At 40.2% G+C, this 26,982-nt stretch overlaps 1 protein-coding gene across 2 annotated transcripts; it reads left to right on the top strand.

The window, feature by feature from the left end:
* Positions 1-537: 537 nt before the first annotated feature.
* On the top strand, positions 538-26,982 carry LOC134399188 (pituitary tumor-transforming gene 1 protein-interacting protein-like). Of its 2 annotated transcripts, XM_063127086.1 has the most exons (8): positions 539-806; positions 3,832-3,884; positions 7,035-7,143; positions 8,806-8,911; positions 11,794-11,874; positions 14,599-14,667; positions 16,905-16,951; positions 24,151-26,982. In XM_063127086.1, the coding sequence occupies exons 1-8, from the start codon at positions 668-670 to the stop codon at positions 24,198-24,200; spliced, it is 654 nt and encodes a 217-aa protein (XP_062983156.1). In that variant the 5' UTR covers positions 539-667; the 3' UTR covers positions 24,201-26,982. The 2 variants fall into 2 exon arrangements, with proteins under 2 accessions (XP_062983166.1, XP_062983156.1); XM_063127096.1 differs by lacking the exon at positions 11,794-11,874 and having other exon boundaries at positions 538-806.

Genomic DNA, 26,982 nt, shown 5'->3' with positions numbered 1-26,982 from the left:
CAACTTCAGCTGGTTTGCCAGCAATGACTGTTCATGCGCAGGGATGGTTTGGCCACTTTTTGTGTTGTTAATATTGTATTTTCTGGTGTGTGTTTTTATCACATAGCTATTGTTCACCATCCTGCTAGATCTTGATAAAGGGCAGTTTATAAATAACCAAATAAATGCACCAATATTTCAGTTTTTCAAAACAGACGAGGCCTTTCTTGGCAACGATGCAAAACTAGAAATGGATCGTGTGGGAGGGAGAAAAGTGACTGTGTCGTCGCCTTCCAAGCTCGTATCGTTGAGCCTAAGAAAATGATGCTGCCAGGACTTGGCGCCTTTATTAGCTATGACAAGAACTTCTGAGCAAAGGCGGAGCAGATAGAGAGGAAGGCTTCGGTTTCCGAAGGAGGAGGAGGAGGAGCGTAAAAAGACAGAACGGGGCGGGGCTGCTAGCTTGGTTGAGTTGCTATAGGCGGTTGGGAAGGCGATGGGCGGGGCGAGCTGAGTCCCGGCACGAGTCAGTGCTGTTGTTCGCTTTGAGGAGGCGGGTTTGTCTGTGCGGTCCGGACTGCGCTTGCGCGAGAGAGGGTCCCACCAAGCCGCCCCCCGAGTTCCACTGAGGAACGAAGTGTGGTGAATTGGAAGGGGCCGCACAGGCCCGCGGCGGGGGAAAGAAGAGATGGCGGGGCAGACGGCTGGGCAGTGGTGGCGGCGGCGGCGGCTCTGGGCTCTCTGCCTGCCCTGTTTCTTCTTACTCTGGGACCACCCGGCGACGGGAATGGAGTCGACGGTGTCGCCTTCACCGGCTCCCGCCATGCGTAAGCAAGGAGCGGCCCCGTCGGCTCCGCGGGACGGGTCGTGGGGGCTGGCGACGGTGGTGGGGGAGGGGTTTATGGCCTCTGCTCGAGACTCCCCCGCCCTAATTTTGGAGGGGATGCCCGCCTTTGACCCTTGAGGAACGGGGTCCTTCGGTTCCCTCGATCTCTTCCTTTCCTGTATAACTGGCCCCTTTGGGGCACAACCGCCCAGAGAGCTTCGGCTATGGGGGGTATATAAATGCAGTAAATAATAATAACAACAATAATAACAACAACGGAGCCGCCCCTCTCCAAGCCCTTGGGCGAATAAACTCCAGTGACTGGTGCGGCTTCCTGTTTGGCTGACACCCTTCCTTAACCCGGTGGCGTTCTTAACCTTAACAACCTTCCTTAACCTTAACAACCTCCAGTTGTTTTCCACATCAGCGCCCGTCAGCGGTCAAGAATGCTGGGAGTTGTAGTTCAAAGCATCTGGAGAGTACCAGGTTGGGAAAGGCTGCTATGAAGGATCTAGGACCCAAAAGTGGATCGCAAGATCAGTCCCGAGGGGTCACAGCAAAGCCATTGCCACCATGTTGGGCATGGAGAAAATTGTGAAAGTGGGTGTCATGTTATAGATTGGGAGTCCAAAGTGGGTCTCAGGTCTGGACCAGTTGAAAACCACTGATCTAGGAGGATTGATTAAAGCAGGTGAATCTTTTTTCTGTCAAAAACTGTTATAGCTCTTTTAGAAACAAACAGGTGAATGGTGGTATGAGTTTCTTTGGATTAAAGCCCACTTCATCAGATTTTGCAAGCGATTGTCCCCTCAAATAATATTAGTGATCCTTCTGTTCAGCCTTGTTCAAGTCTATGCTTGTGTCTCACCCAACCCAGAAGTCTCCTTGTCCTAGAAGTCTCTTTTTCGGTTCCTACCCCTGTGCCCTGCTTTCCCCACTGGCTTCTACATACGCCCTCTGTTTGCTTCATCCCCAGAATGAGATTCTTGAGCCTATGTACTTCCAAGTTTATTTCTCTTTTTCAGTGATCTCCATGTGATCATAACTAATGGTTTATATTATCTGGATCTTCATTAACATGGGTCTGTTTCTATCAAGATATGCAGGGTTGGTTTATGCCCTGTTTCTCTCTCCTCCTGCATCTCAATCCTGTACAAGTATTCTATTTCCATGTAGGGAGACTGCTCCTGCTGTGTGAAAGGCTGGTTTAGCTCAAACTGTTACAGAAACAGGTTGATTTATTGCAGGCAGCGCCTGCCACAAAAATAAATATTTGCCCCAAAGCAATAAGGGCCGAACCAGATATAATGTGGGAGATCTGTGATTAACCTTCCTGGTCTATTTATTTAAGCTTAAAAACAACCACCCAAGTCCCCAGGTTGGATCTGGGCTGGAGAAGGGATTTTTAAAACCATCCCCTTCACATGCGCATACACATCTCCACAGTCATTTTTTCTGATTTAGATTGTTGCCTGAAGCTGCTGTTAGCTATGGTGGGAGAAAGACAGATACCCATATTGTTTATGATCTAAAGATGTAAATGACTGATGACTTTCATTTTCTAGTAACAAGTAGCCTGAGGAATTTTAACAGATATGTCTTGAGAAACATCTTTAATGTTGTGTGTTTGGAAGAAAGGAAAAGGAAAACAAACATACCAGGCTTTTACTGTGTCAAGGGATTTGTTAAGAGATTGGATATTGTTTTGATTTTATGGTTTAGAGGGTGCAAAACAGAGAGATTTTTAATAACTCCAGAGAATGAAAATTTGCATCTTTTAAAAGTGTTCAGGATTAGAGGTGTTTGGTCTTGATTTTTAAAGTTTTTAAACAATCATTTTCATGTTTAAAAGAAACAATTTTGAAATTATTTTTAAAAAGCATTTTGTGCTATTCCCTTTGGCATCTGACATCTTCATTTCAGTTGTATGCTTTGTTGCGATTCTTGAATTATGATATAATTCCGAAGAAGTTGCCAGCCATGCTACTATAGCTGTAGCACAGGGGTTCAAAATAAATATATATTTAATTGTTTTTAAATGGTCCATCTCAACAAACATAGTAAGCATAATTATTTGGAAAGAAGTATCATTTACTTTAGCGGTGTTTACTTCCAAGTAAACAATCCTAGGTTGGTTGTAATATTTAAGAATGATCCAAATCAAGTAGCTTGAGAATCATTGCTCAAAAAGAAGCTTGCTAACAAGGTTAGACAAGCGATAATAGAAACACTACTGAAATAGTACCACTTCATTTTATTCTAGCTCACATTTCAGTACTATTGCCTTGAGTGTGAACTATTGCAGATTCGCATTTGAGCAATCATAAAGACTTTAATTTTCAGCATTCATTCATCCAATTTGTACCAACCTTTCCACCAAGAAAATTGTGCTCAAGTATGTTTCTTACTCAAGTATGTTTCTAACAATGTTAGATACTGCTATCAAAGGATTGGACCCGTCACTGTCATTCCACTGACATCAACGGTTCCGTCAGTGGGGCAGGGAGTGAGGTGATTTCCCCCTTTCTCTCCCCTCCCCACCATCAAAATCTGCTCTGGAGGGCTGGGAAACCCTCTGAGCAAATTTTAGGGTAGCATAGAGGGCTGCAGGGAGGAGAGAGGGAGAAAGTCCCATTGCCCTAGAGGACCTCTATTAGCTCAATGTTGGATTTAACCAAATATATCTCGATATGAAACTATTGTGTTCTGTTCAGGTGAACATAGGAAGTGCCTTGTTGGACCAGACCTAAGGTCAAGTATTGTGGTTCTGAGAAGGACGAAGGATGACTTTTTGGGTTGTTGAATGTCTTGTTGATACATCTGAACACTGAGTAAAGAGAGTGGGTAGAAGGGAAAATCAGGTTGTTCAGGGTGTTTATGTTTCCTTGGTACATTCTAAAGTGTTTGGACATCGTTGAGATCTAAATTTGATCCCAAATATCTCTGCTCATATGTCTGGGACAATTCTAATACAGGTTTAGTTTAAAAGCTCTTGATTTTTGATGCGAGACTTCATTCTTTTCCAGCATGTGCTGCTTTTACCGAAAAGACTTGTGAAGAATGTGTACGAAATACGAAAGTAAGTATATTTTGTTGGGGAAAACTCAGTGATTCCGTAAATCATGCTAATGTCATTGGCTTTTGAGCTAGGTTACTTCATGCACAGGTACAGAGGTAGAAGGAAATGTTTTTCAAGCTTTAGTGGAACATTAAAATCCTTGAAGTATCAAGTAAAAATTGTGGTGAAACAATCAGTTATAAAAGACATTTGTCCAGTAAAACTGATTAGTTATTTCTTCTAGTGTCTTTGGGGAAACTCTTCGTTATTATTTTTAAATAAAAGCTCTCCCTCTCATCAAGTAACTCCATCTAATATTCATTTCCTTTATCCAGAAGACTTGGAAGTGGAGCGTCTGTGGAATAAAACAGAACCCTTGATTCAATCATTATAGATTATAGTTCTGTATAGAGTATGAATTCTTACAAATCTGCTTTAAAATCACTGTAGAATGCAGCTCAAATTATTAGCAATGGCTTGAAGAAAATATAAGCATATGTTGCAGTAAATTCTCAAAATGTTCATCAGTTAAAAAAAGTAATGGTGTTAACTTTACAAAGAGTTAGGAGAAAGTTTTGAAAATGAAATATAACACAGAGAAGCTTGTCAAAGCTAAGGTGTTGCATTGGGCAAGTCCCCTCTTGTATACTTCGTCTTTGCAATCCCGTAGTCAAAACATAGATGATGCTGTAATGCCTTTCTGTTGCTATGTCAATGAGTTGTTCATGTTTTTCATCCCTGCTATACATCCCCTGCCAGAATTTGTGCTATACCACAGCTTTTAACTTCACTGTGGTTCTCGCTAGCACAGTGGTACTTACTAATATCCCTGTGAATCATACAATACCCTATATCAGCTTGTGGCCCCACAGTGGTGTGTACAGGCCATAGTAGTGCTGCCATAGTAGTCATTGTGCTGTATTTCAACTGTTTATTTTCCACATCCAATAATTTAAACATCCATATCTATCAACTTTTATGTTTCCAAAAGAGAGCACTACTAGCCATCAGGAGGAAGGATAGTTGCATAAAGGTATTTGTATTGAACGGTAGTAGTTATGAAGCTTGCTGCTTAACTCCTGAACCTTCACAGTTGTAAGGGAAGATACCATAAATTACTGAAGTGAGATGGCTACTTCACATTAAAGAGCCAGTCATGGGTTGGCAATTTGTGGCTAAACCGTAGGTTCATGTTCCTTCTTTCTCCTTCCTTTGTAGGGCCCAATTTCCTTGTTTGCTGTTACATGTAATCCAGGCACACTGTGGCTTGTACAAACTGTAGCTTGCTTCCAGACTGTAATGTACCAACTTTAGATGTAAGGATAAGCTATGCTTTGTGTAAGAAGGAACTGAGGGAGAAAATTGGAGTACTTGAGGGGAGCAGGGGGATACGTGAGCCTGAGGTTTGTGACGAATAGCCAATCCATGGCTTGCTCTTAGTTTCTGTGGCTTGGTATGAAAGTAACTATAAAACAGTTAAAGGTGTCTGTTTTTTAAATGTTACAGAATTCCTCTGAATTTGATACAGAAGAACAATTTTTGTAATTGTTGAAGATATGTTCTTGAATTGAAATGTATATTAATCTCTTGCCACTGTCCATGAATGAAATTATTTTTATTTCTCATCCAAATCCTACTCTGACACTGTTTAATAGCAGCTTTTGAATGTTTCTCTCACTTTCCCTGATCTTGATTGTGTACTGTTCACATGTAAAGACTGGTTTATTTATATTGTTGAGGTACAATGGCCCCAGCATTTTTAAGCTTGATCCCAGAAGAATGGTATCTCTTTGTGCTGAATAGCTGTATTTTCCCCAGAAGAATAGCTTTATTGTGTCAGACCAGTATCATAAGAACATAAGAAATGCCATGCTGGATCAGACCAAGGGTCCATCTAGTCCAGCACTCTGTTCCCACAGTGGCCAACCAGCCATCGGCCAGGGATGAACAAACAGGACATGGTGCAACAGCACCCTCCCGCCCATGTTTTCCAGACCTAATGTCTGCTCTTGGGCAATAACCATTTGAGTAAAGATTCTTGGATACGTTTCGCTGTCTTCCTTCATAGCTTTGGATTTAGCAAGAGCTAAACTTCTGAAGAGAAATGGGAAGAAAGGAACAGGAGTGAGGGTGGAACAGTGTAGAATCAAGATGTAGTAGAAAGAAAAAAGGGAACAAAGAGTAGAGGCAATATTTCATTGATGAACGAGAGGGATAATGAAGTGGGGTGGAGAGGAAGAAGATTTGACAATAATTGCAGACACACACACACACCTTTCTGCTATGTCCTGCCAATACATTTACACCAACGTTTCATTAAAAATGGTTGTTGCACAGTTCAAATGATGCAAAATGAAGTAAGTTTGGCCTAGGTTGAAATTACTAAAGCAAGATAAAAAAATATTAGCATCAGTCAAACCCCAGACAGCTAAAGTTGCTATGATGACAGGATGATGGATGATACATGGAACTGCTGCAACATCATCAGCATTGTCATTGAGCAAGACAAGTCAGGACTTCATCAAGCATTCAATTCCTAAGCATAAAATATAGCGTGAAAAAGAGAGGAATTAATTAGCATTTGTATATTCAGTGCCAATGCAAAAGTACTGAATTACTGGGAAATTAACTGGCCTATACTAATTCTAGTAAAAAAATAAATAAAAAAAATGAGGGGGATAGAAAGTAACACGAAGGATATTATCAATATCAAAAAGACTTGGGATTGTTGCTACTTTTTGCATTTCTTGTAGTTAACTTAAGAAAACCAGTTTGCAAGCAAATCAAAGAAGCTAATAAATTTGCTAGCCATTTAAAAATAGACGTTTTTAAGGTAATAACACGACATTTTTCACTCAAGATGTAGAGAGTAATGCTAATGGGACAACATGGTTACTAAAGTTATTGTCATGATACAGTCTGGAACTCTGAATAGATCAAGAATTCTATGTGTAGGTGGTCTGAGGGTCAAACTGACATAGTCCTCTTTTCCTTCAAAAAATGATTGCATGGGTGTGCTTCAGCTTATAGCCTTCCTGACAAAAATATATTCAGAGTCTGAAGTTAATAGTGAATTAAAGACTCTATTATCATCTAAAGAAGTGCAGTTTTAAATGCTTGATGCACATGTCTTGATTATTTGTGCATATTTTTAATTTCTGTTCTGTTTAGTGTCTTTGGTGCATTGAAAATTCCACTTGTATGGACTATCCTGTGAGCAAGCTCATTCCACCGTCCTCACTGTGTATACTAACAGAGGCTTATTGGGCAATCTGCTTCGGTAAGTACTGACTGTAAAGGTGTTAAATACATGTTTACTTCTATTGCAGTAAGCCATAAAATGATGATTGTTATCTTCAGGAAAGAACTTTCAACTTGGTTTCACCTAGTTGCCAGGGTTTCCTTTTATGTGTACCATTAGCCGTATGTAGGCTAGACATAAACTCAGTACTACAGTAGTCTTCTGCACAATACTTATCAGAATGCCTGAAGCTTTTATCTTAAAGATACTGTTTTTTCTATGAAGGTTCCCCCCCCCCTCCTGAATGGCCTCTGCTATTCACCAGAAAGAAACCCTCTATTCCTGGAGTATTCTTAGCTGTTTTGTTTGACATATCTTTATATGTTTAAATGTGCATTTCTGGTCATAGTTTTTAAAAGATATTTCATATTAAGAACTGACCTGTTGAAATGTGGGAAGCAGCACCTTGCATTCCTGGAAGCAGGAATTACCTTGAATTCGAAGTGCCTGGCTTTTTTATACCTTCCAATAAAGTATGGTGACATCTACAGATGGCTAGGTTGAGAAAACATATACTGATTCTCAGAAGTTCATGGCAATATGTCAAGCAGGATTTTATTTTGTAGAGTGACATTAAACTACCTTCCAGAGAACTTGGCAGCATATTTGCTGAGTACAGAAAGTTAACCATTTCCTTTCGCACAATGCCATCTAGAGATGCTGCCAATTGGGAGTTTGGTCTAAAGTGAAAATACTGAATTTGTCCACGGTGCATAACTAATTGGTAGTGTTTCTGCTTGTCAAAGAAGTAATGACATACTGATACCTTTTAATATATATATATTTTGCATCACTTCAGTTAACAATGCAAGATTTTCTTTGTTTCATTGTGGTGTTGGGGGTGAGAAGAGAAACCAAGCATCATGCTGATTCATTAAATACTAGTGAATAGACTTGGCTTTTGCATGGGCTAGAATAGCCCTTAGTTTGATACAGCAAAGCCCCCAAGCAAAGTTACACAGCAGTCAGTATTGGGCACATTGTGCCCAGCCTGTGTGAGTGAAGCCATGCCTGCTGACACTGGTAGGTATGGTGTCTGCCATGGTGCACCCCAATAGCTTCCCCTAGGGAGGGGTTTTCCAGGATAGAGAGGAGTCAGACATATGCCCTGTGGCTTCAAACTAGGTATGATTGCCTCTAGTAACTGAAGATGTTACAGCAGTCTTAACCGCATGGACACATTTAAATTAACTAAAATTAATCAACATGTTTTAAAAATAAAATAACCCCAAGTGGCACATTGCTAAGATTGGTTTAGTATGCTTGGCAAATATTAGGTGTCTAGGTTTCACTGTCTTTGTGCTATGGTGTAGACAGAAGTCAGACATCCTCTTTTATTATAGATGAGAAGCTGACGTGTGTACTCATGTTGTACCCAGTTAGATGGAATCTCTAAACTGGATGAACACATCTCACAAAGTTAGACCCATCTACTCCACGAGAGAAGTAAATTCCATTCATCCCATTGGGATATAATGCTTAAGTGTGGCAGATGATTGTTTAGCTCTCATTGCAGTGAGGAGGACTTGTAATGGACTCAAGTCTCTTCTGTCCATGGAGCTCTCCTCTGTTGCTGTATTTCCTTACTTTGCTAATCTTTTATAACATTTCCTGTACTAAATTTCTGCTTTTAATTTTCAGTCAACTTTGAGGCCATCATCATCACCATAAGTGTTGTAGCAGGCTCCCTTCTGCTGCTTATAATGTGCTGCTGCTGTTACTGCTGCCGCAGACGCCGTCCTAGGGGGTAAACAGTTTTTCTTAGTAACTTTGCTTGATTGCACCTGCCCCCTACGTTTATCACCTGAAATTAGTAATAAGGTTGTCCTCAAAATTAAGGCTCAATCTAGACGTGATTATAAATGCATGATGCAAAACTGTGTTTAGAGTGGCCACCTCTCTTTATGAAATATGCAGGGAGTCCCAATCCAGATTGGGATGTGGCATGGGGGAGAGGAGGTTCACCACTTCCCCCCTCACTGTTTTCCCAACAGAGCCCCCACCCCCTAAGCTGCTGTTACAGCCTATTAAAAAGAAAGTAAAATTGGGGCAAATAACAGCTTTCAATGAAATTTTCAGTGGGTAAACAATGTGGGGGGGATCTCCCCACACACACACATGCCTCCATTCTCATACAAATCTAAGGCCCACAAACCTGCTTTTTAAAACAAAGACGTAACCAGGTTATTTGAAAGACCGTATTCTCCCTTACGAGCCTGCGCGTGCTTTGAGATCTTCTGGAGAGACTTTTCTTTCAGTCCCACCATCTTCACAGGCGCGCTTGGTGGGAACATGGGAGAGGGCCTTCTCGGTGGCTGCTCCAGTGCTTTGGAACTCTCTTCCCGAGGAAGCTAGACGGCTCCCTCTTTGATGGGCTTTCGGAGGCAGGCTAAAACTTGTTTGTTCCAGCAGGCCTTTGGAGAATAATCTGGCCCTCCATCTATGTTAATGACTAATAATTTTGTCGTGTATTTTAAACGTTTATGTTTTAATATTGTTTTGTTTTGGGGTTTTTTTTGTACATTTCTTTTCCTGGGTTTTACAATGTATGTTTTAAACTTTGTAAGGCCGCCTTGAGTATTGGGCAAAAGGCAGGATACAAATAAATATAATAATAATATAATAATAATAACCAGTCTAAGTATATGCTGTAAAAGTGTGCTTAAATTTGTGTCCAGCTTAACCCTTAGTTTGCAAGTAAAACAAGTTTGTAAGGTCATAGGAAGCAGCCTTATACCAGGCTATGCTACTGGTCCATCTAGCCCAGTATTGTCGAGTCTGACTGGCAGTGGCTCTCCAGGGTGTCAATCAGAGGTTTCTTTCACCACCTGCTACCTGTACCTTGTAAGCCTAGGACCTTCTGCGTGCAAAGAGCGTGCGCTACCACCAAGCTGTGGTGCTTCCCAAGAAATGGTCCCAAAAAGCATTTAAAACTTACCAACATATATTCTTGGATAACATGTTAGGGGAAATTAGATGCATTTGCATCTGTGTTAGGAAAAATTGTGCAAGTATCTTTCAAGCAATTTAGACAAAATATAGATTTAATTTCTCTGAGTAAAATGTTTACAACACTTTAGGTCCCAGTTGTGTATTACTTCCAGTGATATCACTGGTACTCAACTTCAGATGTATGCATTGGTTACATTATATGTGCTGATTAAATTGCTGTCACATTACGAGTAGACCATCCCTGAATACTATACTAAGTTATACTAAAGGTTATATTTATATACTCTACTAAAAGCAGCCTTCCAGTTGCCCACTTGCCATGAAAATGAAACACTTCCTTCTGAGTGAACAAATTACGTCAAGATGGCTGCCTGTGTGATTTTGGAGATTAGATATACCATCTGGTCAAAATACATTAGACTATGCAGTATATGATCAATAAACTCATAGGAATCTAAATCAGATATCACCAAGTCCTCCAAGCTGTAAACTAAAGATTGATTCATATATTACTCTTTAACTATGTAAAGTTTTCTTATTATCACCTGTGGTGAGATGGCCCTCTCCCTTGAGCATCCTGTGTGTGTGTATGTGTGTGTGCGCGTGCCAGGCTACCATAATTATTTAAAAGTAGCTTTTTTGCATGGTAATTACCTAGATTTCTGTATAGATCTTTCCACAAAGTGGCTGTAAAAACCACAATGCAGTAAGATAAAGTAGTTCTAGAAGTTTGTGCTAGTTGCTGGTATTATGTGATAGTTTGAATCTGTGAAAGAGCTGCCAGTTGTTTTTATTAATTACAAAATATTGTCTTTTGCTGAAGTAGATAATTTCCCCTAAATGGAAGGCCAACTGATAAGTGGTGCTCTGTCATATGAGAAGTGTAGCTTTAAATGATTAGCTAACATTTACTTGGCATCAGCCACACTGATCAGGGCAGAGAACTAGCACCATCCATGATCAGAATATCTACATTCTGACTGGGTTCAGACAACACAATAATCAATGGTGGTTTAAATAGTTGATGGTTGGTTATTTAACCCATCGTGGGTTATCATGTTATGTGGAGGGAGTTTTTTTTAACCCAAATAACCAACACTGTGCAGAGTTGGCTATTTGGATAACCATTTGTTATCGAGTTGTATGGAGGGCACCATTGATTATTTCCTCGGCCACCGTTGGTTATTTTGTCAGCCATAGAGTCGCAAGGCAAGAGTGGTCAAAGCAGTGGCTGCTGCTCTAGTCCAGCTGACAAGATAGATTTTCGGCAGCAATGGCAGATGGAATATTAGTGGGAGGACTGAGAGGGGAGAGAGAGCAGGGGATGAGTGAGTCAGTTCAGCATGGACTAATAGTCAATTCAACGCTGATCCTGATCCACACTACAGTTGATTATTATAGAATCATAGATTAGTAGAGTTGGAAGGGGCCTATAAGGCCATCAAGTCCAACCCCCTGTTCAATGCAGGAATCCACCTTAAAGCATCCCTGACAGATGGTTGTCCAGCTGCCTCTTGAATACCTCTAGTGTGGGAGAGCCCACATGTTGTGTGGGGAGTACCCCCTAGATAAACAACTGTTGAGTTGATTATTACTCAAGCATTGACTATTGTCTGAACGCAGCCTCTGTATTATTTCACTCTTAATTCTCTTTTTCCTTGTTCCCATTGTATGCAGGAAGCGTGCAAGCAAGAAGCGCGCATTCAGCCATATATTCAGTATTCGGTTGCCTAAATCCTTCCTGAACACAAGTACAGGGTATCCCATACTTTTCTCTGAATCAAATACATAGTTATTTTTGCCTCTGGCAATTCTCCTATTCATGATTGCAGCTGCTAGGCAGTATAATTGCTCAATGCTGACTATAAGAAACTGTGGTTTAAGGTCTTGAAATAACACATGAATATGGTGATAAATACCCCACCTTTATGGTCTTTCCAGCATGGAACTTCCAGGAGAGAGTTAATCCAAGTATTTTCCCCTTTTGAGATTTGTGCACATTCAGTTAACCTTGTTACGTGCACATCTTCATGCTTTATTAGGCTATGCCAATAGATAAAATATTAAGATAGATCCTGATATTTAATTTTAAAGTCTACAGTATGGCTTAACTAAATAAGTTTAAATGTCAAAATATATCACTGAACTCCCCTAGCAATACAGTATTCATTAAGCGGTAGTAATAGTCAAAATATTCACTCACCTATTTGGAGAGATACAATGCATTTGTTTTGTAACTGAATAGAACATGTGAGTAATCAAACATTTGCATCTCTGGGTGCAGTGGTAAATATATATATATATATATTTCAAAGGCAGACTGCATTACACCAAAAGATGCCAACCCTAGGAACATAATCAACATCCATCCAGTAATGACTGAGCATGTGTTTTGTAGAATTTAGTACTGAGTCAGTTCCATGGTATGTCAGCTGGCAGGCAGATTCTCACAGGAATTAGCTGTTAAGGAGGTGGAATTTTCCTTTTATTTAAGTAAATGCCATAGGTGCTCTAGAGTAAAGCTGACTTGTTGCAGCGCTTTTGCATATGTCAAACTTAATCGTGTTGAAGGAAACTGATTACACTCACTTTTAGACCCTAGTGATATGAATTTTGTAAAGTTCAGTTTTGCTGGTTTAATGCTTTAGCGGCTTAACTTAAGGGATTCAGTTAAGAACATGTGTTTAACTTGTATACATGAAGTGCTTGCTTAGCTGGCCATTGTATGTTTGTACTTCAGGGTTCAGAAGGATAAAATAAACACACAGAATCTGTAGAGCATTTGGAAGGCATGGAGTGCCTGCCATTTTCTACTTCTAGCAATGTCTTTGATGTTCTAAATATCCTAGAGTTCCTCCTACATTTTGGGTGACTAGCGTTAGCTTCCTCTGCTTGAAGAACAATCTTGTGATTCACACTGTTGAAGTTAATATACTTGAAGATTTCAGGCAGGCAAAATGCACAACTATATAGCTAAGATAAACTATTCTAAGTAATCTTTCCTAGGAATGCTCACCTTGAAAGTCCCTACTTTTGGCTTCATAAATAAACATATTCTTACAGTTGTATTTGAGTGGAAGTAGCTCACAAAAGGTATGAATGCCAATGACATCTAAGGGCCACTTCACACTTAGAAGGTTTTAAGAGTATACTAAGGGTCAAACTAGACATGTGAAGCAAGCCCATATATGTTAAACACATATTTGCTGTGTTCTCACATAGAATGAGTGAAGTCTTCGTATTACTGGAAATGGAGCACATGGGTGGCTGGGGAGTTTGGGGTGAAACCTGCCCCCAAATTGTCTTACCTCACTGTGTTTGGTAGCATTATGGAATATTCTCCCTACCTGGCTCACTTCTGGTATCTGATCCAGGCTGGGATAAAATCATTTAAAATTTAGAGAACAGAGAGGTGGAGAGGCAGAAGCAGAAGGCGTAATCTTACTCCTCTGCATGCCTTGTTTTCTGAATAAGGAGAACTCACCCCCTGCTTTGTATGACAGTGGGGCCAACACATGTTTAATATACACACAGTACCTCATACATGTGGTTTGGCCCTAAGAGTAAGGCTGTTATGACAAACGCAGGGATACACAGTTTCATGTCGAGTGAAAACTCAGTGGCAAAATTAATTTTTACCGTTTACTGGAGAAGAGCTGTATTCCTTTGAAACATGTTGAATATCCTATAATTCCATTAAGGATATTTTCATGATGTATTTGGGCTCATTCTGGAACCTCCGTTACCTGACTTGTCCACTGGATGTCAGTGTTCTTGCCTTGAAATGCTCATAGGAGTAACAGACATCTTTCAACCTGGATTGGATTTATGATACTATTCGGTTAAAAACCAAGAGGAACAATATTTTGGCCCTATTCCTCTGATTATTATTCCACACTTCCACTTCCATGTGCATTCAAGCAGGAAATAGTCTACTGTGCTAGTCAGTAGAGGAATAATACCCATTTCCATTCCCACTAATCAAATACTATGACATCAAATATCCTTTATGCTGATATCTCAATGATCTACTCTTTTGGTAGCATGGCTTCTACGTTTTCCTTTTTAGTAAGAAAACAGCCAAAGCATTAAGAAATTTAAACACATAAGCAGGAGTAATAGAAGAGGTTCACTGTTTATACAGAAGTGTAAATACACTCTACTAGCACTCTGTTCTATATCTAGCATAAGAATTAATCAAGACCTTAGAATGAATTGTGAATTTAACAGCATTTTGATAACATTGCTTCAACTAAGTCCTGGGACTAATGCAGTAAAAGGTACCAGTTCTGATTAACTTGTAGAGAGGTAAAGGGAAAGTGCTGCAAGTTGAGTAAAAATAATTAATAGAACATCTGTTAGTGATGGTGCAAGTTAATAAAACTTAAATAAAATAAAACTTAAATAAAACTTAAAGCCCCCTCAGAGATCATTTCTGGCATACAACTTCTTCAAAATAACAAGATCTTTTCTCTTTCTTAGGAGAGTAGCTGAAGAGGAAGAAAGTTTTATCAGAGATCGGGAAGAAAAAAGACTGCAGTCCCTTCAGCGGTATGTTTGGAAAATTTAATTGCAACAGTGCATTCTTCGCATAGGTTAGGCATTTTGCTTGTAGAAATGCTGGCTCCTACAGGGCAGTAATACATGGAGTTTATGAGGCTTTTCAATCCCTAGAGGCTTTTAGCTCCTAAAAATAATAATATGGGGCTTGGGGCAGTCCACTGGCTTGTAACAAAATGGACATCAAGGTTTGCTTCTGAGTAGTGGTGGAGGAGAGGCAACAGAATGAAATGCAGCAGTGCTGGGCCAGTCCTCGCTGATCATTCTATCAACAGCTCCAAGTCAGCAAAACTTTCTGTCCTGGTAACTACTCCATTTTGTTATCTCCCCCCTCCCCCACTGGATCCCTGAAGCAGGAATGGACTCCAAAACCGCCGTTGTATGGGTGCATCACTTTCGTTAAGGTTATGGAGATTTAATTTGGAGGGTGGTAGGCTTACATTGATTTTTCTGTAGTTTCCCCACACCAATAGCTCCGTGTGTGCTAGTGTTTGTCAACCTATGATCAGTTGCTGCCTTATTGAGATATGTCTGTCTTGTCTGCGTAGTCTGTCATGGATTGAGAGGGCTAAACCAAGTGTCCCTGTTAAGAGTTCAGAAATCATGATGGATATGGCTTGTCTTTTCTCCTCCATCCCACCCCACACTCACCCCCTCAAATCAGACAAGCAGTAATCCTTAAAAGTCAGATCTCACTTCTGCTTTGTGTAATCTTTAGGACATATAGGCTGAATTCAGATGATTGCGGGGCCAAAATAATCCATTGTGGCTTCTTCCCCTGCCCCCACACATGCGGCCCGTGATTTGCGTAATTACCCACAATGCAGTGTGGGTTGCCATGTCGTCTGAACCCAACGCACGGTGCAAGCCACACTGGGTACGGGTGTGGGTAGGAGCCACAACCAGATTCAGACTAGTGTGTTGTAGGTAATTATGCAAATTGTAGTCACACATGCAGGAGTGGGGGAAGAAGCCATAATGGCTTCTTCCCCCACCTGATCATCTGAAGCCACGATGGCCTTCTTTCGCCCCCAGGACCATCTGAACTTGATCATAAGCTGAGTTCACACAACCCACAGTGGATTAGCTGGCAAGGGGGAAGGGGCACTAGAAAAAAGTGCTTTGTTTGGCAGCAGAGAGCACAGCTTCTGCCACCACGTCCCCTAAGATGCCAGGCGGAGCCAGCTGGAGGATCAAAGGGTTGGTGCGGGTGGTATGCCCAATCACCTGTCGAGCACACGACCCATGCACTCTCAGTTGTTTGCCAAACAACCCATAGTGCGTCGCTTGTCACCCATCATGGGTCATCATGTCATGCGAACGTGCCCAGTGTAAGCTTCAGTGGTAAAAGCTGCTCTTGTTTCTTGTCTTTGCCTCTAATGTTGATGTAACTAAGTGGAGAATGCAGTCTGCATATCAGCTGGATGAAACTAAATCCCACAGAGAGTTTATACTAAATCAATCCAGTGAACCTTGTGAGAGTTATGCAAATGCCACTGAGTCAAAGGCATGAATCTCTTGTGGTTTAGTTCATGTCCTCCATGTCATGCTAAACGTATTGTTGGCTTTGGGCTATTGAGTAGCAGTAGATCTCCCAGCAGTCCTTTCAATTTCGGCTACTTAGATGATCTCATATATATATATATATATATATATATATATATATATATATATATATATATATATGTAACCTGGGGCTAGAAGAAAATGTCTCAAGTCTTCTAGCGTCTAAGATAATATAGTCTCTGCCTACTTACTGAAACCTCTTCAGTCTTCCTGTGTTGCCAAAACCTAGAAGTTATGTTTTTGCCTTTTTTTCAAAAAAAGCATCATCTTACAAGCTATCGCATACGCTAGAATAAAAATATGCTTATTTAGTACGCATACCTCGTTCATTGGAAAACCCACACAGATTTGAAAGGAAAAACATGTTTGAACTGAGGACTGCAGATGATCCTCTTAATGGCATTGCAGATGTGAGAACCACACTACCGGTATGATCTGCAAATTGTAGCACATTGGTGAACCCCAGTGTTAGAACTGTGGATATCAGGAGTTTATTTTCAGGCATGGGTATGACTGGGGGGGAAGCCATGTTACAGTTATTGATTAGATGTTCTAATGGGAATGGGTATGGAGAAGCTGGCTGTCCTGGTTTGTAATCTTTTGTTTATAATTGCCTTATTCAACATGCTGCTTATATTCCCTAATGTTCATAACCTTTACAGGAAACATGAAAGAAAAGTGAAGCATGATGAGATACGCAAGAAATACGGTATGCATATTTATTTGTATCTAAAGCTTTTGATTTCAGTGGCCCAGTTTGCATGCACCAATAACCCAGAATTTTTACAATTTCTGGATTATTATGAACAAGACAGTGTACCGGTGCAGCGGGGGTGGCTAAACAAATCAGATGTTACATGTAAACCAGGAACTGTTCATTCTCTCTCTCTGTTTGTCCTCCAACAAGCCACAGAAAGAACCCATGGTTTGTTCTTGAGTTTTTTCTCTGGCTTGTCAGGGGAAGAGATGACCCAGAGTGTTTGGTTCTTACACATAATTAATAATAATAATAATAATAATATATTTAATTCTTACCCGCCTCTCCCTTTGGATCGAGGCGGGGAACAACATTAGAACAGGAATCAATAAATCTTAAAAATTCTTGATTTAACTTTGATCTGGATAGGCCTGCCGGAAAAGGCTAGTCTTTAAAGCTGCCTTAAAATCACACAGAGAGTTAATTTTACGAATGTCCTCCGGCAGGCCGTTCCACAATCTGGGGGCAACAGAAGAAAAGGTCCTCTGGGAAACTGGTGTCAGCCTAGTTTTAGCTGACTGAAGTAAGTTCACCCCAGAGGACCTGAGTGTGCGGGGCAGACTGTATGGGAGAAGGCAATCCCGCAGGTAACCTGGACCCAAACCATATAGGGCTTTAAAGGTAATGACCAACACTTTGTACTTCGCCCGGAAACTAATTGGCAGCCAGTGGAGTGATTTTAATGTTGGGGTAATATGCTCACCCCTAGATGTACCGGTGACCAACCTGGCTGCCATATTTTGAGCTAGTTGAAGTTTCCAAACTAGGTACAATGGTAGCCCTATGTAGAGCACATTGCAGAAGTCAAGCCTTGAGGTTACTAGCGCGTGCACTACTGTCTTTAGGTCTTCTGACTCTAAGAAGGGGTGCAGCTGGCGCATCAGCCGAAGCTGATAGTAGGCACTCCTGGCCGTCGCATCTATCTGGGCTGTCATTTGGAGCGACGGATCCAGGAACACCCCCAAACTGCAAACACAGTCTTTCAGGGGGAGTGTAGCCCCATCCAGAACTGGTTGACACACCTCCAAACCTAGGTCAGAGCCCTTGACAGCAAGCACCTCTGTTTTGTCTGGATTCAGCTTCAGTTTGTTTTTCCTCATCCAGCCCATTACCGTCTCCAAGCATTCATTCAGAGGAGACACACTATCCTTAGCTGATGCTGTTATTTGAAGGCATAGAGAAATATATTTTGGTTATAATGCTAACCAAACCACAGATGGTGTTCTGTTTGGCTGCTCCTGCAGCATTTACCAGTACACGGTCTTGTTCCCAGTAGACGAGAATTTTGAAAAATTATGGATTATAGTTCTGTGCGAATTAGACAATGTTTAGGCCAAATAACAATTTTTTAAAAATAAGGTCTGGATAGAAAGAGGCTGTCAGTGGAGTGGTTGGTGGCAGGGAGGGGTGTTGATTGCTGGTTGCTCTTATGTAACTTGTTCCTTTTGTTTATATTCTGCGATGTAATTTATAAAACTGAGATTAAAGCAGTTTCCCTGCCTTGTTAGACATTCTGCTGGTAAACTGTCAAGCAGGTCTTATTGATGTCTCCCTACACACACCCTCCAATGCTAGAGCATGACCAAGAGATTGTGAGTTTTATGTTGCGATCCTATTGAAAGTTGAAGGTGTCCGTTGTTGGGAGAGGGGAGAAAGCTGCAAGGAGAAGAGAATTGACCATCTTGAATCCAATAACAGCACTTTGTGCTGGGTGCATATCTTAGAGTTGGGGAAGTGCATGCCATAAAGGTAAAAAAGTGTCTCCCCGTGTTGTACTGCTCATCTTGCCCAGATAAATAGCAGTAAAATGTCCTAGTTCAGATTTGGCAGCCAGGGTTGATTTGAGCCGTTTACCCCTATATTACACAGCAGGATACTTTCAGACATAACGGCAAAGTAAAACTGTCCTCTGTGCAGCAAGGCTCCTGCTCCAGGCTGGCAGGATCCCTAAATGGGGGGCTCCTATTGGGGCCGGAGATACACAGAAACATTTTGTTGCATGTCCACATTTGTTTGCTTTTCTCAGTGTTGTATCCTGCTCTTTCCCTAAGTAGCTCAGCACTGTCTACCCATTTTATCTTTACAGTAGCCCTATGGTACAGGCTAAAGTGTGTGTGTGTATGTGCATGTGTGTGAGACTGACCCGAGTGGAGATTTTAATCCAGATTTCCCTAGTCCAAGACTAGCACTAACAATTACACCACACTGGCTCTCCAATGTTACATATAAAACTAAAAAAATCTTCTATCCAATTATGAATGAACTCAAACTTTGTAGCATATCAGACCAAAAGAGTGAGATATAATGATTCACATGCAGTTTTTTTTACTTTAAATGTAAATTGTCTTGTGTGTTTCTTCCCATCTCTTTTTAAAAAATCCTCACTATGTTTGTGGCTACTTATGGTATAGGGATATCTAGAACAGGTCAGAAGATTGTGTGAAGTAAGCTTGTAATTCGCAAGCTTTAATGACATGGAGATATTTTTTTTTGGATATCCTATTATTTTGATCTTAAAGCCAGCAGTATGCATAGATACGGTGGAGAAAACATTTGGGATACAATACAAAGTTAACCATGTGGGTGTGCATGTATGAGATATACACACTATAATTAGTCGTCTTCTTGCCCTGAGCAAAAAAGAATTTATTACATAGTGTCGGAGATTGTTATAGGCAGGGCCATATATGCTCCATACTGGGTTAGAGGGAGGAAGTTCTATGCCCAGAGTTCAGAAATCTGCACTAAGAAAAATTAAATTCTATCACCTATATATGTTATTAAAATACTTAATGTTCTTAAGGTGCAATCCTATGCATGTTTCAACAATAACAATAAAAAGTCCTACAACTCCCAGCATTTCCTAGCCAGCCATTCCTGAATGATTCTGGTCTGTTTAGCTAATGTATGCTAAAGTCGACTTAAGTCTCCTCCAGCTGTTTCCAGATAGTGACTATGCATCTTAAAATCCTATCTTGGGTAACATAAGGATTAGAAATTTGCTATTTTTAAATAAAGGTTAAGCTTGTCAGGAAGTTGAATTATATATCCATTACTCCTGCATTTCTGCAGCATAATTACAAAATATGTGCCATTTGAATTATAAATGGAAGTAGCTTCTTTTAAAACCTTGGAAAGTAAGCTTTGGCTCAAAAGACAGTTTAAAAGCATTTTAAATAAATAAATAAACAATTTGACAAAGTAGGATCCTTTGTCAAATTTAATGAAAAATATATGAAGTACTACTCATTCCCAGACTAATAAAATGTGAGATCAAAGTCAGTCTTCTTCCCACTTTATCTTGAACTGTGCACCTCTGTTTAATATCTGTCAGGTTAATACATAATTAGAAACCACACTTAATGATGGTCTAATAAAGGGTGGTGCAAAAAACTATGAAGGCATTAGATTGCATTGTATTGTCTTCCGTACAAAGGTGTTTCTCTTAAAAAGACACAGATGAATGACAGAGTGGCAACTGATTTGTTAACCACTGCTAAATTGAGATGATCACATCTTAAATGTCAACCTTGTTTGGATTTAAGGGATTGCCTTTTTCGCCCACTTCACCGTACAGCTTTTCTTGTTCCATTTAAATGGTAATTATACTTTTGTAATGCCTCCCAGGTGTCATTCACTCTAGCCACCGTCCTTTGGGAGCACTGGAAGCAATAGAGCTTTAATAAGTGGGAATTCTCCATTTGAACGGTTTCTTTGTTTCAGGATGTCACTTTTTTCATATGTTTTTGTATGAATACAGTTTGATTGCTCAAATTATATATGCATTGCTAAATGAGAAGCAGTTAAATTTTTCACTGGTAACTTTGGAAGAAAATAGATTCAATTGTTGTATATTTGCTACAATTGTGTGCATTGTATGAGTAAAACAGGACAGCATTTTTATGCTTCTGAAAACCCTTTCCTAGAGTAAAAATGAGTAGAATGTGAGCCATGATACACTGATGGACTACTGGCCGATTTCTATGCACTAGCTAGTACTTGCTGAGTTTTTGCTAAGAAGACAGAGCAAGTTGGATCTTTATCATATGTCTTGCTGGATCACATGTTAACCAAGAATGCATACTCAGGATCATTTGATGCCTTAAATCAGGAGTCCCCAACCTTTTGGGACCATGGGCACTTCTGGAAATTTGAGAAACTGCTATGGGCACCACCACAAAATGGCTCCCATAGAGCATGTGGCTAGTCACATAATGGCTGCCATGGGGGACAGACTAGTCAAAAGTGAGTTAAAGTGGATGCGGGGTGTGAAATGGTGAGTCTAGAGGCTGGGGGGCAGGGGGAAACAGGAAGGCAAATGGGTAGAGAAAGAACAAGCCTAGAAGGGGAGAAACATAGGTGGCAGGGAGAGAAATAGCGAGGTGAAAGGCTGGAAGGGAGTGAAAATAGCAAGGCAGAGGGGTAGAAAGGAGAGAAAGACCAGGGCCAGAAGCTAAAAAGGAAGAGAATGAAGACTGCCCTAACATTTTCCAAGGTTTTTTATTAAAAATGTGTTGTTGCTTTTGAAGCGGATAGGGAGTGGAGAGCTTCATGGACTCCATTGAAGGTCTCCATGGGCACTGCGTTGGGGACCCCTACCTCGGGTGTGAAGAGATTCTCTTGCTCTATAAATATAAAACACATTGGCTGAGCATAGGGATTATAGCATTAAAAAAAATAGAGTGAACTCGTCATCTTACATATCTCATAGAGAGGAACATTTTGTTTGGCAACATCATTTGCTTTCATAATCTGTGAGCTTTACAACTTATTTCTTTACTCAGTGCATTTTATAAGGAACACAAAAGGTGGCCACCAAAACCAGCCCCAGGTTGAGTATGTTTTCCACCTCCATACAACATGTCAGTCAACTTATCTAATATTTCCCTGGCTCCATTCCACATCTTCAGCTGCCTCTGGCAGGGGTATGCAAATACACGCTGTAGTGATGTAAGGGAACTTGAACTGCATGTCATAAAGCAGGAATGACAAATTCGACACAACTTTTTCATTTTTGGCTGTAGTCTCATGGTTCCACCCTAATACTCATTACTGCTTTGTTTCTTTTTACCATTTCTTTTTATGCTCACTCATATTCATATGTATTCTATCTAGATATTCTATTTTAATATGAATACTCTTATAGCTTAGTCATTTGAAAAAATTATGCAGTTTATAATGAGATAGATAATGTGAATATATTTATTTTATGTATTTATTTCATTGCTATACTGCCCAGTAGCTGAAACTCTGGGCGGATTACAACATACATAAAATATGAAAATACATAAAAATGCAATAAATAAATAAATAAATAAAAATGAAACTATCATGTTATTATCAAGGATACCATCCTGGATAACAAAGTTGCCAGTAGAAATATTCACAGATGCCATAGGACAAATTCAAGAGTAGTCTGCAAGAGTTGGAAACAGTGGAGGAAATTCTAGGGGCTGTCTGTCCTATCAGCTGTGCAGGCATGCCAAGGTCCAGTGATAACTTTCAATTCACTGAGGGCTCATCTACACCAAGCAGGATATTCCACTATGGAAGCGGTATGTAAAAGGCAGGAGACACACGACTGCTTTATAGCAGTATTGAAGTGCACTGACAACTGTTGGGGCCGATTAACACATATCATATACCGCTTTCATACCACTTTCATAGTGGAATACCCTGCTTGGTGTAGAGTGCTAGTCAGTGTATGCCAGTCATGTCAGTAACGTATACTCCCTTCCCAGCACAATCCATCTTTCCCATGAGTCAGTAGTACACATCATGGGTAATGTCCATATCCCATCCCCAAACTATGATCCAAATTATCACTTGTAAGAAAACAACAACCACTCTTCAGTGGGATGTTGTTTGCTGTCACGTACTGTGACATGATGTCCATTTGCAGTCCAGTGGTGATGGAGGGGAAGTGCACTCCTGGCTTTGCAACAGGGCGTTCATGGCACTCTTGACTTCCCTATTATGGCCACTTCCATGCTGCTCAGCCGCATTACCGTGGACCCAAGGAATTTTCAAACTGCACGTGGTCATGGTTTGCATGGGTCAACACAATTGGCTAAAAGTGTGCCTATTATGTCAGCCCATTTTAAAAACTGTAAACATTTGGTGCCCTGTTCTTATGGGACAGCTTATGGTTGAAATCTTGAGAAGCTTCTTCCCTGTGCCAAATATATTCTGAGTGCTGGCACACTTCCTGCCTGCCAGCCATATAGTTTCATTGTCTTGTACATCTGATAATGAAATCATGTTTACTACTTGGCTGTCTCCTGTGCTTCTCTTTTGTAGTTCACTATTTTGACATCTCTTGCCCAATCCTGTGCTCTGTTACTTGTTAATGTTGCTTGTCCTTGGAGCAACAGGATAGGGCATTCTAGCGCAATGCAAAGACCTTCTTAATGACGCTTCCTGTGTTGTGCTAGGATTGTCCTTTAAAATGCATTTATGCTGTCACTGTTCTGCTTGTCTCCTGATGCGGCAAATGGTTTTGTACTGTTGGTACTACATGCCAATCTCAATTGCTCACTTAACTGGTGAGTAATTGGGTTAACATGTACATGGTGAATCTTCTTTGTATCTGGGGGTACTGTGCCTTGATTAGATTTCTTGACGGATATGAATGACTCATGCCTAGGGTCAACTTGAAAGGTGGTTTGAAGGTTTCTTGGTTTTAATTGACAGATTGGAGTTAACCTTTGTTGTTGTTGTTTAATAGTAAGGATGTCTATTTTCTCTTTTAGTGGTCTATAAGCTGAGCAACCTTCTATCAGGAATTGGTGTTTTGTCACCCTACTTCAATTGGATGTGGCTCATCATATTTTCTAGTAGCAATGTTTTATTAGCAGAAATCATGTGTTTGTATGGATATATGTGATGAAATCCTTAAAATGGGATTTACCTGTCTACTGCAGATTATCAGTACCTTTTTGGTACTGGGTATTAATCATGAAATCCTAGTTCTATTTGCAATTCTAACTTGATGAATTGGTTAGATGTGCAGGTGTAGTAAAAGGGATGACCCATCCTAAGCAGCTCTTAGCTGGTTCCTTGGGTGTTAGTCACATAGCCTATAAATTGCCAAGTTGAACAAGAGTATTTTCTTAAAACTATACTTTAATATTGTCCCTCATTTTTTCCAGGTCTTCTCCAGGATTCTGACCATCCATACAGCAGATATGAAAATGAATGAAAATGAATACTACTGTGCCTTTTTAAAGAAGGCAAAAATGTCAAGATCATTTTCTGGTTCAGTTTTGAGATCACCATATATGTACATAAATGCTCAAAGGAACATGGTGTTTCCTGTTCTTTTCTGTTGAAAGCCACATTCCTCTATTTGTGTTTGTAATTTTTTTAAATATAGAATAATCAGTTTTTGCTTTTCTTTAAAGGAATGCGAGTTGAAGTGTACAAGCAACAAATCGTGTCATTTTCCTTAACCTTTTAACCTTTTATAAAACAATTGTCGTTTGCACGTTGCTAAATAAAGGCGCTCTTTAAATCAGTGTCAAGTAAGTGTTGGCAAATATTTGACACTACAGAGGTGTGGTATCAAGTGCCGACAAATAATTACAGCCTCCACCACCTTCAAGACTGTTAATAGAACGAGAGATGCAAGTGAAAGAAAATGACAGAGTGTAGTGGCCACTTTGGCTCCAGTAACAAGACTCAGGTGGCTGCTGAGCTAGCCAATACGTTAACATCCTAGCCCCCTGAATGCTGCCTCCTAATGGCTGCAAACATGCCCTGCCTTTTGCTGTTCTGTAATAAGTCCCTCAGTAGGACCTTTGCTGGCACAGACTGTCTCATGTTGTAGCTTGTTCCATCTGGGCCTTACATGCAGTTTGAGCAGACAAAATCGGTGCTGTTCAGAAAGATTGCTGCCCTGCTTGGCAGAGAGCACAGGCACGGCGAGTGTTTATTTTTAATTGCCTAACACTCTTATTACTATGAATATTAAACAAGTCCTGATGGGCAGGTTGCATTTTTTTTCTCCTGACACACACACACACCACACATATATACATACTCTGAAACTACTAACAGAGAACTTTCAACATTTATAAAATTATGGTATTGTTCTTAAATGTTTGAAAAAGCATTAATTCTGGTTTTGTCTTTAAATAGGTTCTGGTTTATGGTACTGCAGAATACTTTGCTGAAATGTTTGTCTGCAACATCAACTCCGTCTTTAAGAAATGTTAATAAAAGCTTTTTAGCCACACATGCATGTGTTAGAGGCGATGTGTTGGCTTCCTTGATACACTTTCCAAGACTGCAACAATTTCCTCTTTATCAAATTCTTGTTCCTAGTTCATTTTTTGAACACATCATCACTTCATTCATTAAATTTTTCTAATAATATGCAAGGTAATTTTGTATGTGGCGTTTTCTTCCTGTGTACCATCAGTCCTTCTAATAGTGAATAGGTGATGAGTTTTGATAGGATTTAGCCAAAATACACCCACTGAGAAACAAGAAGGAGGTATCAGTATGCTTGGCGGGAACCTTGAGTTTTACAAAACATTAATCTTTATTATTATTACTTTAAAAAGTGAAAAACAAAACACCCCAGTGACAACTGACTATGCTCAGTACCAAAAGAATTGCAAATGGAAAATGAGTGTGGGAGATGGAATCCATTGCTTGGAGGCATGGCTGGCTGGAACCCTTAAGCGGAAGAATATACTGCAATATTTTCCTACGGGTCTTACTTGTTCCATTATATTTAACAAAGTTTGTTGCTTTGTCACATTATTACACAGTTAAAGTTACCTAGGTTTCTTTCTGGAACCTAGGGGTCATTTTCTGAATCCTTAATAGTCATCCTGCACCAAAATTACATGTACAGTGCTGGGTTTTCTTTAACCAGCTACTATCTTTGACTGTATCTATACATGAATGCTATAGGATTTGTTGTTAAATTGACTTGTAGCTATTTGGTTCAAGATTTTTATGGTAGGTTTGAATACCATCTGGAGCAATTATTAGAAAGGTGGCGATACAAGTTGTTTTCCTTAATTATTTACTTTTTAATGCTTGATATACAAAAAGGCTGCATCCAATTAGTGCTCCTCCACTGACAGAAGGCTCTTTGATCCAGTGGAGGCTTCCATTGGTGGTGGAATGGGAAAGAAGGTGCTTTTTGGTGACACCCCAATCAGCTCCAGAGAGTTGGAGCGCCCTTGAAAATGGTGTGTGAGGAGGTTTTCCCATTTTGCTGACAGAAACTTTTGGAACAAAGAGCCTTCTGTTAGCTGAGGGACTCTTAATTGGACACAACCCATAATACGGCAGCTCTTAAGATGGCGCAATAGGCCATAACTGGTTTGCCAATATTTTTTGAATTACAGCAAACTATTGCCAACTACTTTGCAAACAACCTTCAAACCATGGTTTTGCAACCTTTTGTCAACCATGGCTTATGAGATCTCATAGTTTTGGATATAAATCAAGCCAAAACATGGTTGGTTTTTATCTGCAACCACAAAGTGTTTCAGTAGTACGTTCTCATTGGAGATCCCTTGTGAAGGTGTAGGCTGAAAGTGGTAGGGCAAAAATGTCTAGCTCTTCCTCCAAGGACGTTGTATATGACATAGGAGCCCTGTTTATCATCATAGGAAACCTGCAAGACAACTTGGTTGAAGCTATCCAGTGGCTGAGCAGGGATTTGAGCTCAGGTCCCACTACCTAAGTCTGATATTGACTTTCGTTCTCATCTGCTTTCAAAACAGGGAGTCTATTTTCTTTGCTCTCAAATATTACACATTTGACATGAAGGTTGTATTGGCAAAAGTATATGTAAATAAGTTGTAATTGGGTTTAACCCGTTTTATTGATTTGTTTTACATGTCTTGTTTAGTTTTTTTTAGAAAAAAACTTTATTTTAATGTATTTTATTTGTATTATTGTTAGCCACATTTGGCACCATATGTTGGGAAAGCAGAATACGAATTTGACAAATAATAAAT

Source organism: Elgaria multicarinata, chromosome 1, assembly GCF_023053635.1.
Source record: "Elgaria multicarinata webbii isolate HBS135686 ecotype San Diego chromosome 1, rElgMul1.1.pri, whole genome shotgun sequence".
NCBI lineage: Eukaryota > Metazoa > Chordata > Lepidosauria > Squamata > Anguidae > Elgaria > Elgaria multicarinata.
The sequence above is the reverse complement of the archived record's forward strand: the minus strand, read 5'-3'. Positions and strand labels throughout refer to the sequence as shown.